Below are 13,876 nucleotides of genomic sequence, written 5' to 3'. Positions count from 1 at the left end.
CAATTTATTCCTTTATTTTCCTTTCCTACTGTTCTTTTCCCCTTGCAGTTAATCTTTAATGTATACAAATCTACCTCTATTTAATTTTGCATATCTATTCTTTCTTTTCTTTCTTTCCTTTTCTCTCAACATATTTTTTAGCTTTGTTTTCATTTCTTTATTTCCCACTAAGCACCTTGCTTTAGTTTTGTTTTCCAATCTGTGCTTTAGTTAGTTTTGTTCTTAACTGGTAAATATAATTTCTTATTTCCTTTGTTCTCTGCATCAATCTACTGTATTTTATTTTTATTGGTCTCTTTTGACTTTGCTCATGGGTGTATATGTATATCCCATTATTTTAATTATTATTTGCCTGATTTTGTAACTGCCATTTATCTGGAGTTCATCATTGGTTTCTTGTTTTTGGATATTTGTTTTAATCTCACTTAATGCCATAACAAACCACTTGTGGAATCTTTGTTCCTGAGCAAATATCAAGCCCTGAGCCTTTGGAGTGGGAGCACTGACTCCAAGACCCTAGACTACCAGAGAATTAACCCTGGGGAGTATCAAATAGTGAGAACTCACACAAAGGAAATCACTTGAATACAAGACCTGGCATCACCCAACCACCAGTAGCAGCCTGTGTAGGACACCTCATCTGAACAACACACAAAACAAAAATACAAACCCAATCATCAACAGACAGGAGTACCACCTCACTCAGGCTTGCCCATCAGAGGAAAAACAAACAAACAATCAGACAAAATCTCAGCACAAATTTCACCCTTTACAAAGCTTACACAAACCACTGGAGCAACCATAGGAGGGCAGAAACCAAAAGGAAGAAAGAATTCAACCTTCTTCAAGGAAAGAATTCAATTTTCTTTGAAGCCTAGGAAAAGGAGACCTCAAACACAATAACTTAAAAAAAATAAATAATGAAAGTTAAAAAATAAAATAAAATTAAAAAAAAAGAAAAGGCGGACAAATACTGCACAAATGAAGGAACAAACTAGAAACACAGACGTCTAAATAAATGAAGAGGAAATAGGGAAACTATCTGAAAAACAATTCAGAATAATGATAGTAAAGATGATCAAACACCTTGAAAACAAAATGGAGAAAATGCAAGAATCAATTAAGAAAGAATTAGAAGAATTAAAGAATAAACACACAGAGACAAATGGCACAATTACTGAAATGAAAAATACTCTAGCAGGAATCAATAACAGACTGTCTGAAGCAGAAGAACAAATCAGTGAGGTGGAAGATAAAATGGTGGAAATAACTTCTGAAGAGCTGAATAAAGTAAAAAGAATGAAAAGAACTGAGGAACATCTCAGAGACCTCTGGGACAATATCAAACACACCAACATTCAAATTATAGGTGTCCCAAAAGAAGAAGAGAAAAAGGGTATGAGAAAAATTTTAAGAGATTATAGTTAAAATGTCCACAACATGGAAAAAAAAAAAAAGTCCATCAAGTCCAAGAGGCACAAAGAGTCCCATACAGGATAAACCCAAGGAGAAACATACCAAGACAAATACTAATTAAGCTAACAAAGACTAAACACAAAGAAAGAATATGAAAGCAGCAAGGGAAAAGCAACAAGTAACGCATAAAGGAAACCCCATATGCTTAACAGCTGATCTTTCAGCAGAAACTCCGCAGGCCAGAAGGAAATGGCAGGATATATTTAAAGTATTGAAAGGGAAAAATCTACCTGGCAAGGAAAAATGTACTTGGCAAGAATCTCATTCAAATTTGATGGAGAAATAAAAAGTTTTTCAGACAAGCAAAAGTTAAGAGAATTCAGTACCACCAAACCAATGGTGTACCAATACATTCTATCTTCAGGACATTCTATCCAAGTACAGAAGAATACACCTTCTTTTCAAGTGCACGTGGAACATTCTCCAGGATAGACCACTTCTTGGGTCACAAATCAAACCTCAGGAAATTTAAGAAAATTGAAATCGTATCAAGCATCTTCTCAGACCATAATGCTATGGGACTAGATATCAATTACAAGAAAAAAACTGTAAGAAACACAAACACCTGGAGATTAAACAACACATTTCTAAATAATCCAACAGGTTACTGAAGAAATCAAAAGAGAAATCAAAAAAATTCTAGAAACAAATGACAATGAAAAAACAACAACTCAAAACCTATGGGATGTAGCAAAAGCACATCTAAGAGGGAAGTTTATAACAATACAATACTGCCTCAAGGATAAAGAAAAACATCAAATAGACAACCTACCTTTAAACCTGAAACAACTGGAAAAAGAAGAACAGAAAGAAAAAAAATTAATAGAAGGAAAGAAATCATAAAGATCCAAGGAGAAATAAATGAAAAAGAAATGAAAGAAACAAAAGTAAAGATTAATAAAACTAAAAGCTGGTTATTTGAGAAGATAAACAAAATTGCCAAAACTTTAGCCAGACTCATCAAGAAAAAAAGAGAGAAGAATCAAATCAACAACAATAGAAATGAAAAAGCAGAGGTTACAAAAAACAATGCAAAAATACAAAGGCTTATAAGAGACCATTATGAACAACTACATGGCAATAAAATAGACAAAGTGTAAGAAATGGACAGATTCTTAGAGAAGTTCAATCTTCCAAGACTGAACCAGGAAGAAATAGAAATTATGAACAACCCTATTACAAGCACTGAAATTGAAGCTATGATCAAAAATCTCCCCAAAACAAAAGCCCAGGATCAGATGGCTTCACAGGAGAGTTCTGCCAAACATTTAGAGAAGAGCTAATGCCTATCCTTCTAAAACTCTTTCAAAAAATTGCAGAGGAAGGAACACTTCCAAGCCATCACCTTGATACCAAAACCAGACAAAAACAACACACAAAAAAGAAAACTACAGGCCAATATCATTGATGAACATAGATGCAAAAATCCTCAACAAAATTTTAGCAAACAGAATTCAGCAACACATCAAAAAGCTTGTACACCATGATCAAGTTGGGTTTATTCCAGGAATGCAAGGATTCTTCAATATATGCAAATCAATCAATGTGACACACCATATTAACAAGTTGGCAGATAAAAACATATGATAATCTCAATAGATGCAGAAAGTCTTTGATAAAATTCAGCACCCATTTATGATTAAAACTCTTCAAAAAGTGGGCATAGAAGGAACCTACCTCAACATAGTGAAGACCATATATGATAGTTCAGTTCAGTCGCTCAGTCGTGTTTGACTCTTTGCGACCCCATGAATTGTAGCACTGCAGGCCTCCCTGTCCATCACCAACTCCCAGAGTTCACTCAAACTCACGTCCATCAAGTCAGTGATGCCATCCAGCCATCTCATCCTCTGTCGTTCCCGTCTCCTCCTGCCCCCAGTCCCTCCCAGCATAGTCAACTCTTCACATGAGGTGGCCAAAGTACTGGAGTTTCAGCAAACATTATTCTCAATGGTGAAAAACTGAAAGCATTCCCCTTAAGATCAGGAATAAGACAAGGGTGTCCACTTTTGCCACTATTATTCAACATAGTTTCTGGAATTCCTAGCTACAGCAAACAGTGATGACAAATAAATAAAAGGAATCCATATCAGAAAAGAAGAAATAAAGCTCTTACTGTTTGCAAATGACATGATACTGTGCATAGAAAACCCTAAAGATAGTATCAGAGAATTACTAGAGCTAACCAGTGAATTTGGCAAAGTTGCAGGATACAAAATCAATACATAGAAATCACTTGCAATTCTGTATGCTAACAATGAATAATCAGAAAGAGAAATCAATGAATTAATCCCATTCACCATTGCAACAAAAATAATTAAATATCTAGGAATAAACCTACCTGAGGAGACAAAAGAACTGGATGCAGAAAAGTATAAGTCACTATTGAAAGAAATCAAAGACGACATAAACAGATGGAGAGATATTCCATGTCCCTGGGTAGAAAGAATCAATATTGTGAAAATGACTATACTACCAAACACAATCTACAGATTCAATGCGATCCTTATCAAGTTGCCATTGGCCTTTTTCACAGAACTAGAACAAAAAATTTCACAATTCATATGGAAATACAAAAGACCCTGAATCACCAAAGCAATCTTGAGAAAGAATGGACCTGGAGGAATCAACCTTCCTGACTTCAGATTATACTACAAAGCTACAGTCATCAAAACAGTATGGCACTGGCCAAAAACAGAAATATACACCAATGGACAAGATAGAAAGCCCAAAAATAAACCCATGCACCTATGGGTACCTTATTTTTGACAAAGGAGGCAAGAATATACAATGGGGCAAAGACAGCCTCTTCAATAAATGGTGCTGGGAAAACTGAACAGCTACCTGTAAAAGAATGAAATTAGAACACTTCCTAACACCATACACAAAGATAAACTCAGAATGGATTAAAGACTTAAATGTAAAACCAAAAACTATAAAACTCTTAGAGGAAAACATAGGCAGAACATTGGTGACATAAATCAAAGCAAGATCCTCTATGACCCACTTCCTAGAGTAATGGAAATAAAAACAAAAGTAAACAAGTGGGACGTGATTTAACTTAAAACCTTTTGGACAGAAAATAAACTCTAAGCAAGGAGAAAAGACAGGCCTGAGAATGGGAGAAAATAATAGAAAATGAAACAACTGACAAAGGATTAATATCTAAAATATACAAGCAGCTCATACAACTCATACCAGAAAAACAAACAACCCAATCAAAAAGTGGGATAAAGACCCAAACAGGCATTTCTCCAAAGAAGACATCCAAATGGCTAACAAACACATGAAAAGATGCTCAACATCGCTCGTTGTTAGAGAAATGCAAATCAAAATTACAGTGAGATATCACTTCACTCCAGTCAGAATGTCCGTGATCAAAAAGTCTACAAACAATAAATCTGGAGAAGGTATGGAGAAATGGGAACACTCTTGCACTGTTTGTGGAAATGTTAATTGATATAGCCGCTATGGAGGACGGTATAGAGATTCCTTAAAAAACTATCAATAAAACCACCATATGACCCAGCAATCCCACTCCTAGGCATTTACCCTGAGGAAAGAAAAATTGAAAAAGACACATGTATCCTATTGTTCATTGCAGCATTATTTACAATAGCTAGAATATGGACGCAACCTAGATGTCCATCGACAGATGAATGGCTAAAGAAGTTGTGGTCATACATACAATGGAATATTACTCAGCCATAAAATGGAATGCATTTGAATCAGTTTTAATGAGGTGGATGAACCTAGAACCTATTATACAGAGTGAAGTAAGTCAGAAAGAGAAATACCATATTCTAACGCATATATATGGAATCTAGAAAAATGGTACTGAAGAATTTATTTACAGGACAACAGTGGAGAAACATACATAGAGAATAGACTTATGGACATGGGAAGTGGGGAGGAGAGGATGAGATGTATGGAAAGAGTAACTTGGAAACTTACATTACCATATGTAAAATAGATAGCCAACTGGAATTTGCTATATGGCTCAGGAAACTCAAACAGGGACTCTGTGTCGACAAAGAGTGGTGGGATGGGGAGGGAGATGGGAGGGAGGTTCAAAAGGAAGAGGATATATGTATACCTATGGCTGATTCATGTTGAGGTTTCACAGAAAACAGCAAAATTCTGTAAAGAAATTATCCTTCAATGAAAAATAAATAAATAAAAAAGTAGTGACAGTTAGAACTGGACATGAAACAACAGACTGGTTCCAAAATGGGGAAGAAGTATGTCAAGGCTGTATACTGTCACTCTGCTCATTTAACTTATATGCAGAGTACATCATGCAAAATGCTGGACTGGATGAATTGCAAGCTGGAATCAAGATTTTTGGGAAAAATATCAGTAACCTCATATATGCAAATGACACCATCCTTAAGTCAGAAAGCGAAGAGGAACTAAAGAGCCTCTTGATGATGGTGAAAGGAGACAGTAAAAAAGCTGGCTTAAAACTCAGTATTTAATAAACTAAGATCATGGCATCTTGTCCCATCACTTCATGGCAAATTAGATGGGAAACATGGAAACACTGACAAACTTTATTTTATTGGGCTCCAAAATCACTGCAGGTGGTAACTGCAGCCATGAAATTAAAAGACGCTTGGTCCTTGGAAGAAAAGCTGTGACCAACCTAGACAGCATATTAAAAAGCAGAGACATTACTTTGCCAGCAAAGGCCCATCTAGTCAAAGCTATGGTTTTTCCAGTAGTCATGTATGGATGTGAGAGTTGGACCATAAAGAAAGCTGAGTGCCGAAGAATTGATGCTTTTGAACTGTGGTGTTGGAGAAGACTCCTGAGAGTCCCTTGGGCAGCAAGGAGATCAAACCAGTCAATCCTGAAGGAAATCAATTCAGAATATTCTTCGGAAGGACTGATGCTGAAGCTGAAGCTCCAGTACTTTGGCTACCTGATGTGAAGAACTGACTCATTAGAAAAGACCCTGATGCTGGAAAAGATTGAAGGCATGAAGAAAAGGAAACGACAGAGGATGAGATGGTTGGATGGCAGCACTGACTCAGTGAACATAAGTTTGAGCAAGCTGCGGGAGATGGTGATGAACAAGGAAGCCAGATGTGCTAAACTCCATGGGGTTGCAAAGAGTCAGACATAACTTAGCAACTGAACAACATTCTCCTCTTGCCTTCAATCTTAATATATTTAGGGATTGATTATTTATGCTTTTTGTGAGAAATCCTTATTCAGATATTGTTTCAATTTTTTTTTTGTAATGTCTTATTTTGCTGATTGATTTGTAGAAGTCTTCAATATATGTTGGAATCCAATCCTTTTTTCGTCTTCAGTCATATATAATGAAAATATCATCTCCCAGTTTTTGGCTTGTTTGTACTTTTTGTGAACAATGTCCTTTGATATATAGGATAGCTCATTCTTTTTTTTTATGGTTTGCTTTGTGTTTGTGCTTTGCTTAAAAATTGTTTCTAAACGGCATCAAGATAAATCCTTAGACTCTACTTTTAAAATTTTGCTTTTCAGTCTTTAAATCTCTTAGAATAAATTTTTGCATATGATCAATGTAATTTTTTTTCAGCATGAACCATCAATTGTACCATCACTGTTTATTGAATTATCTATTTCCACACTGCTCTGTCTGCCTATCTCTATCATATATAAATATTAAGTTCTTGTTTAAGGGTGATACTACTTCTGGGGATATTGTGTATCCTTAGTATATTTCTGTTCCAATCCACATTGTCTTACTTAGCACTTATGTCTAATAAATTATGATATCTGGTATCACACATCACTTCTATCATGTCCTTCTTGAATAGTCCTTTGCTTTTCTTCATAATTTTCAAAACAGCCTAAGTTACAAACATGTATGTAATATGTGATTTTTCTTGAACTGCATTGAATTTATAGGAAGATTTGGAGAGACCATCTAGTTTAATGATTTTTTTAGTTTTTCAGTCATCAAACAAGAAATGCTTATTTAGTGGAGTTTCAACTTACTATTCTTTTTGTTATCCTTGGGTTTTTCATTATTACATTTTTTTATAGTATAGTATCCCTAATGCATTTCTAGGTTTGTTTGTTGCTATTAATCCAGGATCTGAGTGTTTTTCAATGGAGTATTAATATCTGTATCAGGATATCTAGTCAAGCATCCTACCAGAAGCATAGGATCTATGCAGAGTATTTTTATATGTAGTTTTCTATTTAAATCTGTGGATTTCTTTGAGTTTGGTTTCTATGCCAACCTGTTTATATTATCTTATAAGAAATATACATACATATATATATATAACAAATATATATGCCTATATATTGTTTACTTTGTAGGTGGAATAATGTTAACCAATGAAAAAGCCCATTTTTGGTCAGGAGGAATTTCACGAAGTATGTCTGAAGGAAATCTGTTTGACATGGAAGCCCAAAAATCCTCAAAAAATTGTGATATTACAGGTACAGGAATTTATAATTATTGAAAATTTTTTTATCCATCACAACTAATTATTGGGGGACTACTGCTGAAAAGTGTTACAATTAAGAGAATTGTAAAATCACAACTTTATCATTGAGATACTTACACTATCATTAAAAAGATGAGAAAAATAAAATAGTCAAAATAAAACAGGTAATGATAAGTATTATAAGGAGACAAAGTTCTTTATTAAATGAGCAGTATATGCAGTAAATACAGTGAATTTTGAGGTTAAAGAGACATCTGTAGGTTGCAGTGGGCCAACAAATCCAGTATGAAAGAATTGAATAGATTCTCAGAGGAAATGTATTTTTTAAGAGAGTTTGAAGGTCCTGGATTTGAAGAAAAGTGTAAAAATAAAAGAAATGCAGCAATTGTTTTTCAAAATGTATCTTAGCATTTTTAATATATGACACTTAAAACTAATTTCAATCAATACATAGTTCTATATATAACAAACAAAAATGTCTGAAAGCTTACTTGAACTCATTTTTTCTATTTTAGCTTTCATTTTATCTAAAGCAGCCACAATTTTACAAAGTCCACAGAATCATTATCAATATTTATTGAAAAAGTGATCAAATATAATTTGCTCTAAACATAAATATTCAGTATTTTTGAGACATATAGAAATTCATTATAGTTGATATATAAGTATTTGAATGTGTTGCTGATTCTTAAAATACGCACTTTCCAAAGTAACAGTGTATTTCCCTTTTGTGGTGGTAATAAGCCTGTTCTTTGCCATTTTAAACTTTAAAAAGCTCAATGAATTCCTTCAAGTAGTAAATCTAATGGTGGCCTAGTTTTTCAGTGCTTATTTTCATGAAATGTTCACTTTTAATGAAAAAAAATTCAACCTGTTAAAATTTATCAATATGAAATTTTCAGAAAATATTCTAAGGAATCCATGCTTGTCTAGTTTGTTATTTTTTTTTAACATTTTAGCTGTTTATAGATATATTTGTTATTTTTCACATATTGAATATTATCAGGAAAGAAAATGTTAAATAAATAATCTAGATGTAATGAGACCAACCACTGTATATTTAGAAAAATCTGGATAATAGAATAAATTATTCTGTTTATTAGAGGTATTCATTTATGAAAATGACATATTAAACAAGGCATAAATGTATGTAGTCTGGGTCATTTTCATGAATATGTGTTAAATGATTATTATTGAAATTTCTAAATATTTTTGTTTATAAATCATAGTGTCATAAAATAAAATAATGTTACATATAGTCAAAATAACCTGGTCGAACTATTTCTCTTTCCTCTCAACATAAAAATTTGACCGAAATTAACATTGATTTTGTAGTACTTAGACTGGAGATCAAAGACAAATAAAAATTCTTTCAATTTTTAAGCTTTAGTAAAAATTAATCTTGGTTGTATCTCAGAATGCCATTTCATCTTTGTTTTGCTTTATTTTGGTTTAAATAACATGAATGTCCAGATCCAGGTTTGCCTCTTGATTGGCCAGAGGATTTCACACTTCATGGCAATAATGCTTCCAGTGCTACAAATCCATTCTGGAATGAACTGTCTGCATCAAACCCATTTTTGGATGATATAACTCAGCTAAGAAATAACCAGAAGAGAGAGAATATTTCTATCTTGAAGGAAGATCCTCTTCTTTTTTTTAGAGAAATAGAAACTGGAAACTCTTTTGATTCCTCTGGTGATGAACTCGATGTGCATCGGTTGCTTAGGCAGTCTTCCTCAAGGAAATCTGGAAGATCTAAAAGTGTTTCAGAACTTTTGGACATTTTGGATGACACAGCACATGCCCATCAGAATGTACATAACTTTGACCAGATCTTAGAACAAGACTTAGAATGGCTTCAAAATGATCGAGAGGCTTATAAAATGGCTTGGTTAAGTCACCGCCACCTTGCCCGTTCCTGCCTGGATTTGAGTACAATTAATCAGAGTCCTGGATGGGCCCAAACACAAGTTGCAGAGACTACAGTACTTTGCAAATTAAACCACCAAGGAGGGTCAGTACAATTACCTGAATCAGATATCACTGTTCATGTGCCCCAGGGCCATGTAGCTGTGGGAGAATTCCAAGAAGTATCTCTAAGGGCTTTTCTAGATCCTCCACAAAAGCTTAACCATGATCTTTCATGCACCATAAGCCCACTGTTGGAAATCATGTTAGGTAACCTTAACACAATGGAAGCCATTTTGCTGGAGATGAAAATTGGGGCTGAAGTGAAAAGGGATCCTTTCAGCCAAGTCATGGCAGAAATAGTGTGTTTACACAGTCTGGATAAAGAAGGCCCTTTCAAAGTATTAAACAACTGCTACATTTATAAAGACACCATCCAGGTCAAGCTAGTAGACTTAAGTCAAGTGATGTATCTAGTGGTTGCCGCACAAACTAAAGGTACTCAATCACCAGCTGCCACCATTTGGGATTATATCCACAAAACAATTTCAGTTGGAATTTATGGACCCAAATATATCCACCCCAGTTTCACTGCTGTTTTCACAGTTTGTGGACATAGTTATATGCCAGGAAAGCTTACTATCTCTGATATTAAAAAAGGTGGGAAACCCAACACATCTCCAGTTGTGTTTCAGCTCTGGGGGAAGCATTCCTTCTTACTTGAAAAGCCACAAGATTTAAATATATCTGTCTTATCATGTGATCCTGATTTTGAAGTAAAAGCAGAAAGAAAAAGGAAAGAAGTTAAGCAAAAGCACTTGCAATCAGGTGAAGTAGTTCATCAACAATTTTTCTTCTCTTTAGTTGACTCCAGAGAAATGCACTTGTTTGTTTTCTGTGTTAAGGTGGAGCCTCGCAGTGGTAGGCCAATTACACAGTTCTTTATAACTTCACCTGATCCAGCTCCGAACCTAAAAAGTCTGTCAAATCTGCCAAGTGATTTGCAGAAGAAGAAGGAAATCAAATCTTCTCCTCTATTACCAACTGTGCATGTTAAATATCCTACATTTCAAGACAAAAAATTGAACTTTACCAGCTATGGAATAACCCAGAAGACAGTGATAAGACAAAATAAGATTGAATACTTACTTGAATATTTCAAAGGGGACACAGTAGCTCTTCTTGGAGAAGGTAAAGTAAAAGCCATTGGACAGTCCAAAGTGAAAGAATGGTATGTGGGAGTCCTGAGAGGTAAGATTGGACTTTTACATTGCAAAAACATCAGGGTGATTGCAAAGGAACAAGTAATGTCTATGTCAGATAATGTCTTCACAACCCAGAATCTTCTTGAACAAATTACCCTGCCTCTTAAAAAACTGACTTACATCTACTCAGTTGTCTTGACCTTGGTGTCAGAAAAAGTGTATGATTGGAAAATTTTAGCTTATGTCCTAGGCTATTCACATCTGGCACTAGAAGACTTTGATCAACTACAAGCAGACAAAGAATCAGAAAAAGTTGCTTATGTTGTAAAGAAGTTAAAGGAAGATTGCCATGCAGATAGAAATGCCAGGAAGTTTCTTTATGAACTTACTGTGGTGAGTATTGCTTGATCACAGGAATTTACTTACCGTAGAGAAATTTATTAACTTGGCAATATTTATAAGTAAACATATGAGAGTAGTTTCTCAAGTTAATTGAAGTCACTTCAGAGCTTTGCATACAAGATCAGATAACTAGTTTCTTAGATTTGACATTCAATTGTGATTTTCCCAGAAACTAGGCCCCCAAGGATCATCCTTTAATGGAAGATTAAAGATTCTGTTTGTGCTAAAACATAACAATTAAGAGATCGCTTTTTTTCTCTCTCAAATATTTAGATAGCTCTTAAAATATCAGAGGAGTTCCAATTACATGAAAGTAAATAAGACAAAACTGAAACAAAACTACTTAACTTGGGCATTGTTGTAGACTCACTTTTTAGTGTTTTAAGACATATCACCGATATCCTTAACTTTAGCAATTTAACATTTGTCTTATGTATGTGGTGCATCACAATCCAAAAGTGATATTGCTAATTCTCTTCTTAATCTTTATGTTTTAATAGTACTCTAAGAATCATGTTTTTTTCAACATAGCATTCACCCCAATGTAAGGCTCAGCAGAGAACTATAAAAAACATGAAGAACTGTTTTGCCTTGCATTTGGATATTCAGTAATTTATTAAAAAAAATCAAGAGCATATTTCTAAAAATGGCTAAAATGTGACTGTATAAATAATAATAATGATATATACCACTTTCCTAAGGATCTCTATATATTTGGCACTGTGCCCAGCACTGTATACATACTCTTTCATTTGGCCATTTTAACCACTATACAGGATAAGTCTAGTTAGTATCTCCATCTTCAAATAGAGGAAACAGTCTTGGGAGGTTGGGCAACTTGCCCAAGATCTGCCATTTGGTTAGTATCAGAGATGGGATTTGAAATCTTTTTGGTTCCAAAGCCACACATAAAACCACTATATTTCCCTGAAATAAAGTTTTTAACAATGTACATATATATATATATATATATATAAAGATATTTAAGTATGTGTATTGGTGTGTAGTAAGTATCATTATAACTGCAAAACTGGTGGCCTATAAGAGATGAATGGTTCATGTAAGGTGAGGCAGATTCATGTAGAGGAGTCAAGTTTTAATCAAAGTGCAAAATGGGAGAAAAAATTTTTGGCAAGGGGTTTATTCTGTGATGTTAACAATAGCTAACATGATATAGTGTGTATATATATATATATATATACACACTATATATGTATATAGTGTATATATATATATATGTATATAGTGTATATATATATATAGTATATATATATACTATATACATATGTATATAGTATATATATATGTGGGCTTATGGGCTTCCTGGGTAGTTCAAATGGTAAAGAATCTGCCCGCAGTGTGGGAGCTCTGGGTTCAATCCCGGGGTCAGGAAGATCCCCTGGACAAGGGAATGGCAACCCACTCCAGTATTCTTGCCTGGAAAATTCCATGGACAGAGGAGTCTGGTGGGCTATAGTTCATGGGGTTGCAAAAAGTCAGGTAATGATTGAGCGACTAACTAACACACACACAGATACTCTTCAATTGTTTTTATGATTCTACAGTGATACTGAGAACGGTGAATTTTTAAAACCTAATATCCAATTAAATAGGTGGTTTTATGATGGTGTGATGCATTCTCACTTAATCCGGGGTATTTACAGTCATTGGCTGATCTACCTGGTTGAAGCTGCACATGCATTTTGCAATAGCTCATGACCTCGCATAGCTTGTGTTCAGCATGGACCCATGAAAATTTGAACTGAAAATTGCTTTCTTGTTTCTCTTTGTGGCAGAAAAGTTTATATTGACCAAATGGTCTTAAAGTTTAAGCTGGGTTACACTTACTCTATGTTAGTGTATGATAGTTGAGTCACTTTGGTGACTAACTAGGCAGTGCTGGTGGAGAGCTCATTTAAGGGAGTAGTTCCTACAATTTCATGTTGTGCCTCAGTGGAGGCTTCAAAATTTCTGAAAGGAAAGAGCTAAGGCCTAGTTATCTAACCAGAAGATGATGAAGCGTATGGTATAGATGCTACTTCTTGAAAATTTATTTGTATAGTGAAAAGTGAAAGTGAAAGTCATTCAGTTGCTTCCGACTCTGCAACCCCATGGACTATACAGTCAATGGAATTAGGAGTACCTTTTTCTTGGATTGTATACTTGAGATTCCAGCTTGGAGTAGCTGGAAATGAACTTATAAAGATTGTGGGTTACAATTTCCTTAATCATATCTAGACATTAAGACTGTCTTTATATATTTTGGAATTTGACACTCTAAGAACTTCAGCATCTAATTCAACTTTCATAATGATTTTAGGGGGTTACATGGGGTAGTATTACTATCGTATCCATTTTAAAAGTCATTAAATAGAGACATTTTGTGATTTATCTAAATTCCTATTCTTTGTGGAGTTGGATTTTAAACTTAGG

At 34.5% G+C, this 13,876-nt stretch overlaps 1 protein-coding gene across 7 annotated transcripts in view; it reads left to right on the top strand.

Moving 5' to 3' along the window:
* The window catches only part of MACC1 (MET transcriptional regulator MACC1), an 87,030-nt gene that overhangs the window by 53,542 nt on the left and 19,612 nt on the right, over positions 1–13,876 (top strand). For all 7 annotated transcript variants that reach the window (XM_025290942.3, XM_025290946.3, XM_044946519.2 and 4 more), the window contains 2 exons: positions 7,795–7,917; positions 9,399–11,434. In XM_025290942.3, the coding sequence (XP_025146727.2) occupies positions 7,795–7,917; positions 9,399–11,434 (2,159 nt within the window). The remainder of the gene's footprint in view (positions 1–7,794; positions 7,918–9,398; positions 11,435–13,876) is intronic.

The sequence above is a fragment of the Bubalus bubalis genome, chromosome 8 (assembly GCF_019923935.1).
Source record: "Bubalus bubalis isolate 160015118507 breed Murrah chromosome 8, NDDB_SH_1, whole genome shotgun sequence".
In the NCBI taxonomy this organism is placed as follows: Eukaryota; Metazoa; Chordata; class Mammalia; order Artiodactyla; family Bovidae; genus Bubalus; species Bubalus bubalis.
The sequence above is the reverse complement of the archived record's forward strand: the minus strand, read 5'-3'. Positions and strand labels throughout refer to the sequence as shown.